The following is a 13,162-nucleotide window of genomic DNA, read 5'->3' as shown; positions in this document are numbered from 1 at the left end:
GGGAAGATCCCACATGCCACAGAGCAACTAGGCGCATGAGCCACAAGTACTGAGCTGCGCGACTGGAGCTTGTGCTCCGCAACAAGAGAGGCCGCAACAGTGAAAGGCCCACGCACCGCGATGAAGAGTGGCCCCCGCTCGCCACAACTAGAGAAAGCCCATGCACAGAAACGAAGACCCAACACAGCCATAAATAAATAAATAAAATTAAAAAAAAAAAAAAAGCACCTACCTCCTGTCATCTTCACTTCTTCCCTAGATGTCCTACCCAGGCATGAGCCAGAAATGTTTAAAAGGCACATGGGTGGAAAGGAACTGGGATTCTAAGGTAGGGATAGAGATGATGAAGACTGTGAGAGAAGTGTCTCTCCTTACTGATAGCTAAGAAATAGGGTGGGAGGTTAGAATGTAACCAGTAATTTCAGCCTCTTATAAAGCATTTTAAAAAATGTTATGAATGCCAACACTAGGAGAAAAAGAACAATAGTTTCCTTGTTTTTCTCTTCGGAGTCCCTCTCCATCCCCACCCCACCCGGCCCTGCAACTTTAAAAGCATTTACCTTCGGCTTACACATGCTTGAAATGTTTACTGTCTATTTCCCTCAGGATTAGAGTTTTCAGTCTGTTATCTACATAAAAGTTGTTCTGTTTTTCTTCTGTACAAAGCCTGAGGGAAAACTATAGTTCTCCATCAAATACTGCAGGGTGTACCCCTCTTCCCCAAGTAGATACAATTACTTAAAACACACAACATGATCTTCTTTATTTAATTTTTAATCAGTTTACATTCCACAACTGACAGATTATTTATTTTTATTTTTTCCATGAACAAGTCATTTAATTACCAGACACTTTATTTCTTCAATCGATGGAAATACAATATTTCTGCCAATTTGAAAAAGAAAATTGCAAGATGCAGTCAGTGTCAGTGAAGCCCCCAAATGCTCTCTGCTTCCTCAGTCCTTGCAAAGTCACAGGAACCTGGCAATTTCCCTTTTCATCCCCCCCTCCCACTTCCCTGTTAAATTCACCTCTCAGAATAGCACAATAGTTTCAAGATCTGGTTTGGATCACCTTTCCTGTAATTAACTATGAGAAGGAACAGACAGTACAATAGATCTGATAAGATGTAGCATTCTTGTTAAGATTAAACAACACATTTATTCACATCGTATCAGAACAAATTAACATAACATTTAATCTTATTTTAGCACCAATAACCACAGGAATTGCTACCTCTCAGGGCAGAGGCGGTGTTGGAACCCTGCAGTACACATCACTCCTTGTCTAACCAATCAGAACGCACTATGCAAATTAAAGGTAAATCAATTTATATTGACTGAGCAATAATAATCTGGTGGACCATAAACTGAGTTTTTATGGCTACAGCCCCTGTCTAATGACCATATATAAAATGTACTCACCAAATCAGCTCATTCTCTTTTGCTCCGTAACACAGGGCTCAGAATGCAATATTTTAAATGAATCCAACCTTGTCATATTGGCTCTTTGAAATGCTTTGAGAATGCCCAGGGGTTGTTTGCTTGCATTTTATTCTGTTCTCTGCACTAAGACCTCACTTCTTGTCTCCACCCTGCTTCTGTCCCTGCCCTGCTGAAAGAGGTTTCTTCAAATCTAAGGAAAGCCTTGGGGCAGGAAGGAGTGGTGGGCAATAGTGGACTGAGTCCTAGTGTAAGGGACAGAGCTTGTCACTGCCACCTCCTAGGAGACCCAGTCTGCCTGTGGCCACTGCTCTTTACAGCATAGCCCCTTTTAGCATTTAAGGAAAGTAAGGGATTGAGAAAACAGCTCCAAATATTGGTGAGATGCTATTAGCAGGTGACTGGACCAGGGGACGAGAAGTTGTGTAGATCTTTATTCTTGACGAAGAGAAGGTCCGTCCGCCCCTTTCCATCCTAAGATAAAGGACGTCTGGATAAGGGATAAGCTGGTGTTCCTACAGCTGAAGAAAGTGACTTGCTTTGGCCTCTAGAACTTTGACAGGTCATCGGGGCCATGCCCAGGGGCAGCACTGACCCTCTGGGGCAGATGTGCTATGTATTTGACAAGCAGCGGTCCTCTCCTCTAAGCAGGTGAGCAACTTCCAGACGCCAGGATGGCAGCCTGGACATTGCTCCTGTGTTTTCTACCCGGGGCCAACACCGACCTCCAGCATCTGCCTGCCGTGAGATCTGTGTGACTCACAGGTAAGGGTGATTCCATTCCATCCCCTAATGAAGAGACTAAATCTTTGCTGTCCTACACGTCAGCCAGTGGCTGCGTGTGGTTACTGAACACTGGAAATGTGGCTGGTCCAAACTGAGGTGTTTTCTAAGAGTAAAATTCACATTGGATTTCGAAGATTTCATTTAAAAAAAAAAAAAAGAACGTAAGTAGCTCAGTAATTTTTATACTGGTTCTATGTTGAAATGATAATATTTTTGATATGTTGGGTCAAAATAGGTATTAAAATTAATCTCACCTATTTCTTTGGACTTTTAAAAAGGGGGCTACTAGGATATTTAAAATTGCATATGTGGCTTGCATTGTATCTACTGGACAGCACTGTTCTGAATTGCCTTCCTGAAGCTGACCCTAGAGATGATCACTGTGGACCATCAGAGAGGAGAAAGGTTTGGATTGAAGGTGCCATGAAGGAGGAGGGCTTAGGTCACTGGCCAAGCTTGGTGTGAATCTGCCCCTGGAGCAGCTAGTCTTCTCTATCCTGTGGGGAGGCAGCTCCTTGTGCTATAGGATTACCTGCCCCCGTTTCTCTTTTCTACTTCCTCTTCTGGGTGCCCCGCCTTTTGGGGATCCTTCTCTGCTGCCATGCTGAGGATGCCCTGTGATTCTGCCACTTCCCCTTCCGAAAGCTTTCTTTACCTTACCTCGACTGCATCTACCCCCACACCCCACCAAGGCTTTCTTCATTCTGATTCGGTCGCATCCCTGGGCCAGACTCCCTGCTTCTGATAGTACAAGCTGGGGTGGCAGAGTAAGTCACAGATTCCAAAGCAATTCACATACATCATCTCCTTTGAAACTCTACCTCCTACCCCAGCACAGCAAAGCTCTGTCCGTAACCACAGTAAAATGACATCATCAAAGTGGGTGGAAAGGCATCCGAGAATGAAAAGGTAGATAAAAGGCTTTGGACTCTGAGCACAGAATGGCTGTTAGCTCGAGGTTACTTTCCGAGGAGTGAAAGCGTGGGGTGAGAGCAGCCAGGAGGGACTCTCCGAACGCACCTCCTGCAGTAAACACGTACCAGCACGGGCTTGAAGCCTCTCCCAAAGTAGCAGCAGAATGGCCAAGGAGACTGGGAGCCCCAGGAGCCCCCAGCCCCGTCTGGCTGAGAGGACGCAGAGACCTGGTGAGGTAACCACATTCGCCCAAGGCCCCGAGCGAGCCGGTGACAAAGCTATTACTACCGCCCCCAGATCGGGTCTCTGTGTTGACCTTCACGATGACCTTCACCCTTCACACTTGGATGACTTGCTTTTACTTTTTGGAAAATATACTTTAAAGGCCCAAACCTTTAGAAAAGAGAGTTCCAAGCAGACACTCGTTGACTGTCAGAGAAACAACCAGAAAGAAAAACCCAACAAAATTCCTGTGCCAATGGCCTCCCTCCCTTCAAATCCCACCCAGAGTTGGGATTTTAGGGCAGTCCACGTAAGTCCTCAGAAAACCGAGGGCTACAGCAATGCATTTGTTTAGTCTCAATTCCCTCCCCCTTATTTTCAGTTTCCACTTTTATTTGTACATTTTTACAGATAGTCTTGACTGGCAAAACGGTCACACCATGGGTGGAAAGGGGAAAGGAGGAGATGGAGTTGGTGAAAGCTCTTCATGTGAAAGACATCATTACAGTCACAGCGACACAGACACACACATACGTTCAGCCTAGAAAGGGTCTACGGGCCACCCGGAAAGGAAGGGAAATGCGTAGCCAGGAGAGGACAGCGGGACACAGAGTTCCTCCAGGAACAGACACCCGGTCCTTGGAAGTGAAGAGAGCTGCAATGGCTGAGGTTGCTGTCTGTCAAAGCGAGGCCAGGTTTGAGTTACTGCCGTGTAACTTACACCCAGTTTTCTGTTTTTCAATAGTGAACAACCACCCTCTGCGGTTGGGTGGTTGCCCCATCCCTGGCTGGGCTCCAACCATACCGGGAGTAGTGACCTGGATTTCCCTTAGAGAAGGTCTCGCCATACCACTTAAGCTGATCCACTGCAAAGTGGAAAGCGTGCAGACCCTTTGGGAAATGCTTTCTTGTCTTGTTTAGAACCTAGAATTCAGCTTTTCCCAAACAGGATCATGCCCAGAACAACTCCTAGTGAATGCACCCTCCAAAGGCCTTCCTATAAGAACCCACGTGCTTTTGATGAAGCCATCCGCTTCACCAACGGCCAAGGGAAAGAAGATCCCAGTTCCTTGAAGCTCGTTCCCATCGTAAATTTATAAGACCATTAAAATGCTTCAGAATCTGACTTGCCCCACCACTTGGGCACGGACAGCTAGAAACGATGTTAGGAGAATGGTAAAACAGTAAATAACTGAGGCCTCGACTCTGTGCCTTAACAGTTAACTGTTTTAGCTCACTTATGCCATTTGCCACGTATGGTTTACTTATTCCATCACCTCTGGGAATAATAAAGACGATTAAGAGTGCTCTTGCACTGGCCTTGGACATAAGGAAGGAAGGCTGGGGATGGGTAAATTAAGGAGCCGACTTCTCTGAGGAACCTGGATGATCAAATAAAATCTACGTGCCTAAGTTGGAGAGGACAGTCCTGTTCAGTGGCCAAGATGACCCCTCGTTTCTAGATTATCCTTTCCGCGGTGAGACTGAGAAATCACGTGGAAAAATTCCATTCGGTGGGGGCTCGGCTGCTGCAGGAGGATTTGAACAGCGCATAATTCATACGACGCTTCATGTTTGCAAATCGCTTTGCAATTTCTTTGTCACCCTTAATATACCATGAGGTAAAGTGTTATCTCTATCCTCATTTTGTGGATGAGGAAGTTCAAGTATGGAGAATACACAGTGCCCAGAGTCACAAATCATTTTAGTGCAGAGCTGAAATGAAATGTACGGTAATTGCATTATACAGGTGTAGCTGAATTAGTGAGTTACTCTGGCTTCAGTGCTCTCACACCTATCATTAGACTGAGATGGCACTCACAAAAAAAAAAAGAGAGGAAGGAAGGAAGGAAGGAAGGAAAGAAGGAAGGAAGGAAGGAGAAACAGAAAAAGGAAAGAAATCCCAAAGTTGGAATCTTTTAGCTCTGTTCCACCCTGCCCCTAAGCTCTGGCCTCTTCAAAGGGCTGTTTGCTACCTCTGGGGGCTCAGGGCTCTGTGCTCTCACTGCCACGAACATGGGGTTGACTCCACGCAGACCAATGTAGTTCTGTGGTCATGGGCTGCACCCCTGGCCCCAACTGCCAACCCAGAGACAACCACTGATGAAGTGTTGGGGCTATGATCGTTGTGATGCCCAGAGCCACGGGATTATGAACAATCTTCTAAGGTTTTTTTTCTTTTGTATTTTATTTTTCTAGTTTTCTACAATGAACATGTATTATTCAGGAAAAAAAATCAAATAGCCAATAATAATGCAGTCTAAGAACTAACCATAATGTTTAAGAAATATTTTGCACCATGGAGACATTGATGAAAAGAGGGAAAACCCAGCCCACCAAGGTGACCACGTTGAGGGAAACCAGAAACTTTTGTGACCATCAACTCAGGGGGTCTTGTTTAAAAATCTGTCCCCTTACCCTATTGTATAACAGCTGGAAGACAGCACAGAAGCCAACCCGGCCGTTAATGCACGAACTATTTCTATCTGTGGTGAAATCACTCCATGACTCATCACCTTTCCCTGGAAAGGGCTGGATATGTCCACGGGAAAGGTTCGTCCCTAGAGCAGAGGGGACCTTTTCAGAAGAGCAGCTTCCCTTTAGCTACAAGAATCAAGCAAACATCCCCCACGCATCACACCAAAGATGACCAGAGTGTATTTCTTCCCACTCCTTCCCCCACGATACTTGAAAATCAGTTCGTTAATGCTCTCAGAATAAGCCAGGTGAAGACAGAGTCAATTCTAAACGCCTCCGACTCAGGTGGGCAGCTTTGGAGACGTAAGCAGCACATCCTCCCATTAAAGCAGGACAACTACACGTGGTTCTTTCATTTCAGACCTCTCATGGTGACAGTGGATGAACACTAAGACGTGGGGCACCGACGGAAGAGTCTCAGGACATCTTCTTCCCTTATCGAAAGAAAGGCAAGCATTGCGAGGTGAAACCACTCACTCCCAACAAGAGAACATCCCCAGATGGCGCCAGGGCCCAGGGTGCCGCACAGGGACGTGTGATTGAGGGAGGCTTTGTCTTGATTTGGTGGAGTTGTCCAGTGTTTGTGACCTTGTGATCCCTGAAATCGAAAGGGTGTTATCGTTGAAAGGCTGGGACTTGGAGGAGGATTGAAGCTGGAACAGGCACATCTGAAGTTGGTTTACGCTTTGATGGCAGGGAGTCACAGAACTGCTTATGAAACCTACAGCCACAACGAACAAGGAAGGGGGCTGCTTGGAGCGGATGAGCGTCTCTAAAGACAGATTCCTTAACTATTTTAATGGGTCGTAGTTGATGCAGGGAGAAGGTGGAAGTGAGTGCACAGAAAGGAACAGAAATCAGAAGAAGAAACCAAAACTCTCCAGATGGGGGAAGAAATAGGACCTCTTTCTAAGGCAGACACCCCACTTTCCTGAATCCCCAGGGTCCTAGGGCAGGGAAGGAAATAAAAGGGCCCGTGCTCAAGGTCGACTTTCACGCAGCTCAAAACACATACACGGTCACAGGCCTCGCCTGCACACCTGTAGATTTGAACTTGACCCGGGGTGGGGGCTGGTGGGTGAGGCCGTGGACCCTAACTCCCGTCGGAAGGCTGGGTTCTACTCGGATCTGGGGTTAGCAGAGTCTGATGTAAAGAGTCCCGAAGGTTGAGCCTCCTCCTTCCTTCTCCTCCCTCTCTGCCTTTTCTTCCTCAGCCCTCACAGCACGAAAGCTTCAGTGACAGCTTGGAGTGACACGTCTTCATCTGCGGTCAAGTCCCTAGGCCGGAGGGATCAAGGTGACCAGAGCAGTTCTCCCACTTGCCATCTGTACAGGGCTTCCGTCCTGGCCACGTGGCTGGGCTTTTATTGGCCCCGAGCAGGGTCAGACCCAGAGTGTGCGTGTCTGTACATTTCTGGCCCCATTACCAAAGAAAGCGGCTCTAAGCTCCTGCTCTGCTGATGGTGAGTTGGGCCCAGGTGGTTTACTTCTTTCCTAGGGGTCCTCCTAGCATTTAGGAACATTTCAAAGGGATGCAGCAATCTGTGATGAAGGTCTATGATGAAGATTAGTAGTTGGAGAGAGTGGATGATCTATTTATGGCAAGCATGGGATTAAAAAAGAGGGTATAAATTACAGGTTGGTGAACAGTACCGGTTCCTTAGGAAAAGTTTAAATGATTGATTACAAATTGCCCCATTTGGAATTTCTTTCCGCATTTTCCTACAATTGGGAAACAGCTGAAATTTGGATGTGGTCACAGACAAGCCTCCCGCCCCAAACAGATGCTGGTGGACGCCCAGCTCTCCCTGCTAGGCGGAGCCCAGTCGAGATGCTTGGAAGGAAGACACAATCTGAGATACTTCTCACTTTTCCTCAAGCCCAAGTATGCCCTTCCCCTGAAGTGGGAAATCTAACTTTTCAAAGCAAATTATTATTTTTTTAATTCCCTGTACAATTGAAACACTGGGTTTTCCTGAAAATTATCTCCCTTCTCACAGAATACATCCTTTGTTTTAAAAACCATCCTTAGAAGTGCAATTAGGAGCTAACAGCATTTCCTGCCCCGTCGTCTCCTAGCTCCCCATGCACAGGGCACTCACTCACACGTGAGCCTATCTGCAGAAGCTAATCCGTGTCGCCAGCAAGGAAGTCTTGAGTAGTACACACCCACACCTGCGTCCAGGTACATACTGACACAAATGTACACAAAATGCACCAGAGAGATACACACACACAGAGCCCCACACTCAGACCCGTCCACGCACATCAGATGTCCTATGTGGTTGTGAATTACACACACACACACAGTCAAAAAGAGCAGATGAGGAGAGAGGCGGGACTTGGAGCCTGGTGGATGGAAGAGGGAGAAGGGAAATGGTTCACAGGTGAGAAAAGGGGGGAGCTGGAGGGGAGGCAGGGTAGAGGACAGGTAGATGAAACAGAGGGCATGGCTGGGAAGGAAGGCTGCTGAGTGGGTGGCAAAGTTCCCAGAGCACATTCAGTTATGAAGCAACTGAATTCTCGGCTACACGGGTGACCCACGGCTGGACGGCTCGGGGAATTCTCTCTTTGCCTCCCCAGGGCTGCTCGGCCCCCGCGGGGTCACTGAGGTGACGGTCAGCTGCTGCTGCCCACTCTTGCTGGCAGACTCCTGTCCCCCCAGCTTTCACAACCCGCTGGCTGACTCCATAGCTCGCCAACCCCCGCAGTGCCAATGCGCTCAACCGAGCCTGAGACACCGGGCTGGATTGAGGCCACTTCCGTTTGGGTGCTAGCCACCAGGATGGCTACTTGGGGATTCATGGCCTTGAATACCAAGAGGAACAGGAAGAGGGCAAGCGTCAAGAGTTCTCCATGAATTTACACAATATCATACAAACTGGAGTCCATGGGACATGGCGGCTCTCTGCAGGTGACCCATTTTCTTTCGTCTGTACAGAGGTCAACCCTACAAAAGGGGTGGATGTCCAGTGACAAAGGACAGCTTCTGTGATGGGAAGTGAAAGGTCTTGTCTGGTATGTGGACTTTCCAACAGCAACAGAGGCCACTTTCCTTCTCCCTCTTGAACCGTGTTCCCCCTCTTCACGCATGGCTCGTGTACCCAGCTGTGTCTTGAACTTCCAAAATTAGAGGACTAAATCCTGTGGCATCCCAGAACTAGGATGTGAAGTACCACAGGTCCTCTGCCCAGTGGTTTTGTCCTTGGTTCTGCCCTCTGGGAATTTCAGGTGCACTAAAAATAACAGAAAAATGCAACACAAATGATAAAACCCCACACTCAGAAAACATACACACACACACGCACGCACACACACTCCAGGGATCTGAAGCTGCAAAACTGGCCCCCATAGAAGCCCCCCCCTCATGGTGCTTCCTAGGTCTTGGGCCCTCCATCCTGGGCCATGAAACCACCCCAAATGACAGACAACAGTCATAACCCAGTATTGCCATTTAAAAAGGGGAAAAGAAAAAAAAGGAAACTGCCTGAAGTTGTTGCACACACACGCGCACGCACACACACACACACATTACAGCGTTACTCCAAGGCTCCGATCTTCCCGGGGAGTGCAGATGGGGCTCGGGGCAGGGCGGCCTCTTGCTTAACTGGGTGTAAGGCAGCTGGAAGGTAAGACTGGGTTTTCTGAGCATCCACTGAAGTGTCCTCTCATCGAGGCGGACCTTGTCTCTCAGCGTGTCGTGCTCTCCCCCTCCCCACCTCCGAAACTTTGTCCCAAAGTTCGGCAGCAAAGAGAAAACTCCCTTCTCGGTGTGTCTTCTCTTCCACTTCTTGTGCGTCACTGGTCGGCCAGGAAGGAAATCAGACGGGAAGAGCAGGAGAAGAAAATGCTTCTGGAAATGGCCTCAAAGATCTGGTTCCATTCTATGAACTAAGGGCGTCGTTCCTCTGATGTGATCGGTGTCGGGGTATCGTCCCCTTCTGCCAGCCCAGCGGAGGGTGCTTCCTTGTCTACACCCGTGCCGCCCCAGACCACGGGCACCGTCCCTTCCCAGCCCACCACCCCATCCTCGTGAGTGACGGGCGGGAATCGGGACTGTCTCGAGTGGTGATGTCTTCAAGAAACCACGGAGCCAAAAGTTAAGAACTGATGGAAGAGCCACGTGATGGGAACGCTTTCCCCATCTCGGTGATGAGGCAACACAAAGTCCGACGAGATGCAGGTGCCTAAGCCAGCCGCACTCTGCCTCGGCACTGGCGCCATCTTGATTGAGTTCTGTTGTATATATGCATATTATATATATATTTATATATATATATATGTATGGGTTTGTTTTTTTAGCACACTGTCCCATTCTCGGGTCTGGATTTGGGGCAGTTGGTCCTCGGGACAGGTTGGACAGAAGGGGCCAAGGTACAGAAGAATCCCGAGATTAGCGTGAGGCCCAGGCCCCCCCAAGCACAGAACATGGACCATCCGTAGCCATGGCTGATGTCGTCGGGGAGTCCATACAGGTAGCGTGGGTAGCGTGACAGCTCAAAGTTGATCCCGGCCACACAGGTGCACAGTGAAATGATGCAGAAAGTTCCTGGAGGAGAAGGGAAGAAACAGGGGTGGGGTAACAGAGAAGGAAAGGGAAGAGGAGAGGGAGAGAGAAAGAGAGAAGTGAGGTTTACTACATTTTCGATTTTCTTGAGTAGAAACAATGAGGAGATCCAGGTAAGAGTAACCTGCTAACGAGATCAATATTTGGAAGGATTCACGGAGAAGGGAATAGTATCAAGGCTTCCTCATGCTTCAATAACGACCCAGTCTTGGATAAACTCGGGGAGTCTCTCCTTTGGGGAAATACTAAAAATATATCACATGAAAGTTTGTGTAGGGAGCAGTGAAGCAGGAGAGTATTCAGCTCATTTTTCGAAAGCCTTTAAAATTCAGTCTTTCCTTGGAGACGCAGAAAACACCCCCCACTGCTACTTCCTTAAAGAGAGAAACATTTTTACTCTTTTCTTTTCCATACACAATGTCTCATACGATATTAGGTTTTCCTTTAATCCATTTACCAACCAGCCATCCAAATCCTGGAAGCCTTTTCCCGTAAGACATTTCCCAGCGTTTTCTGTGGAAAACTAAGCCTAGGAGATAACTCCTTCACGACGCGGCAGCAGAGTCGATAACTCTGGGGAACTCTGTACGTCACTTCTCACCCACTAAGATTCATCATCCACAGTAACATAAGTTAACTTGTCCAGCCTAGTCTTACGAAGTATTTCACAAACTTATTCAATGATGCTCCTTTAAAAAAAAACCATTGCTCAAATTAACCTCCAATGAGAAGGCTGCTACAAGAGATACAATGTTATCAAATAGAACAGAATTATAAGTCCACTTTTAGCCAACGGATATTTGATGTACCTAAAATGAGTTTAAGACCTTTTCTCGATATTTGCTGTGTCTAATGTTTCCTCTGTCACTGCAGATAGGAGAGCAATGGCCTGAAGAAGTAAAGTCTGGAAAAGGCTGGGTGGGGTCGATAGTACTGCAGGGGTCCAGGCACTTCAGGGGCTGTGATCTGTGTTTCCAAAGACCACTAATTCAGGAGCAGAGCAGAGGGCGGTCCAGAGGCAGGAGACCAGTTAGGAGCTGTAGTCAAGGGGAGAAGGAAGGAGGGGTCTGGCGAGGAGGGAGCAGGGCAGGGCTGAATGAATGTTAGTGAATGATGGCTGGTAGAGGCAATGGAAAGCAGCGAGTCAGGGGTGACCTGGGCACAGGTGCCGCATAAATAAAATTGTGTGGGTGGGAAGCATGTAGGTGTACGTGTGTGTGTGTGTGTGTGCACATGTGTGCGTGTACATGCTTGTGCATGTGCGTGCAGCGACAGTCATCGTGTACAAACAGATATGGTACCATCATTACCTGGGAAAACAGTGGGGGGTTACAAAGCACCCCGAGTCTCTCCTGCTGTGCCCTGGGGTTCAGACGGAATTCTAAGACGGCACCCAGGGTGGATTAGGTCTCATCCCAGACTTTCTTAATCGGAATCTTAGGGAGAGGACGGAATCTCTGCTTTTTAAAAGTTCCTCAGATGATTTCTTGGTGAGACCCTGTGTTAGGGCAGAGGTTCTTTGTATAACCTTGAGGCACAGATTCAGGTGAGGGAAGAAGCAGAGGGGGGGCCACAGGGAAGGAGGCAGCCGGTGGGACCCTGGCCAAGGACAGCGTGATGGCTTGGCCATCACTGAACTGAAGAAAGCTTCGTATTGACACCAGTTTCAAAGACTCCAAACTCCAACAAACGAGAGCTGGCCTGCTCGTGCCTCAAGTACGCTTTCAATTTCTGGTTCAGAAACCTGAGTGTGCGATGACGTCATCTACTAAAATTTAGATTTAGGACAGGAAGAGGGAGAGAGAGCGCGCACACGTGTGCATGCGTGCTGAGTTCAAATCTGAGCTGCCCCTGGGATGTTAAGGCACTTGGCACTGTGGGTCTGGAGCCTGGTAGTAATTTCTGAGCTAGAGATGTGGACTGAGTCATCATCTTATAGATTGAAGCTCTGGATGGGACTGAGGTCACCCAAGGGCTCTCTATAAACTGTATCCACATAGGATACTTTTAAAAATGGAGACGTTTCTTCTCATCAAATTGTGCACAGTGATTTGTTCCGGGAGAGAAGGTCGATCTCAAGGAAGTTTTGATCTTCCTAAGTTACCAGTAGCTGAAAAAGCTTGACAGACACTATTTTAAGGGTGTTCTGCAAGCAGAGCAGACAGGACACAAAGATGTGGTTGATAAATCAAGACCTAATTACTTAATTACCATACGGACTTAATTAGCTACCAATTGGAAGTGGCCCAGCTTGTTGGTAACATCCATCTTGTTGTCATGTTAATAGGGTTAGTTGGGATATCTTCCTGCCTCCACTTCCTGTCAGTTGTTCTGTGACTCTGGAACCTTTAAAGATTTCTGTAGTTTGTTAGCTCCCGTCAATATCCCCGTAGATGGGAAAAAACTCTGAGGGCTCTCACTTAAGACGGCGCGTTACGCAGGTCATCTGTACAACATGTCAGGAAAGCCCGTTGTGACAGAGAGAGAAGAGTTGAAGCAGCTTCTGCCAGCTACCATAGACACGGCTGTTTTCCATTCGGAGCAAGGATTTATATATTTTTATGTACTTCTGCACTTATAAATTCAAGTTTGGAAATGTGCATTAATAACTGGAAATACACACGGCAGGAGTACCGGAGTGTGGGAGGACGAGGGGCACAGGCACGCAAGGACCCTACCTGACCCAGCTTTCTGTCTCAGGTGATGAGCCCAGCTCTCAGACCTGTGGACTGGTGACCAACCGGGAAGGGTG

General features: G+C 47.8%; 1 protein-coding gene across 2 annotated transcripts in view; it reads right to left on the bottom strand.

Moving 5' to 3' along the window:
- Window positions 1-721: 721 nt before the first annotated feature.
- Window positions 722-13,162, bottom strand: part of TMEM178B (transmembrane protein 178B) — a 370,876-nt gene continuing 358,435 nt past the window's right edge. For both annotated transcript variants that reach the window (XM_033863365.2, XM_073810004.1), the window contains one exon: window positions 722-10,392. In XM_033863365.2, the coding sequence (XP_033719256.1) occupies window positions 10,142-10,392 (251 nt within the window). In that variant the 3' untranslated portion in view covers window positions 722-10,141. The remainder of the gene's footprint in view (window positions 10,393-13,162) is intronic.

The sequence above is a fragment of the Tursiops truncatus genome, chromosome 9 (genome assembly GCF_011762595.2).
Source record: "Tursiops truncatus isolate mTurTru1 chromosome 9, mTurTru1.mat.Y, whole genome shotgun sequence".
NCBI classification, from domain to species: Eukaryota; Metazoa; Chordata; class Mammalia; order Artiodactyla; family Delphinidae; genus Tursiops; species Tursiops truncatus.
Note: the sequence above shows the minus strand (reverse complement) of the source record. Positions and strands in the feature narration are given on the sequence as shown.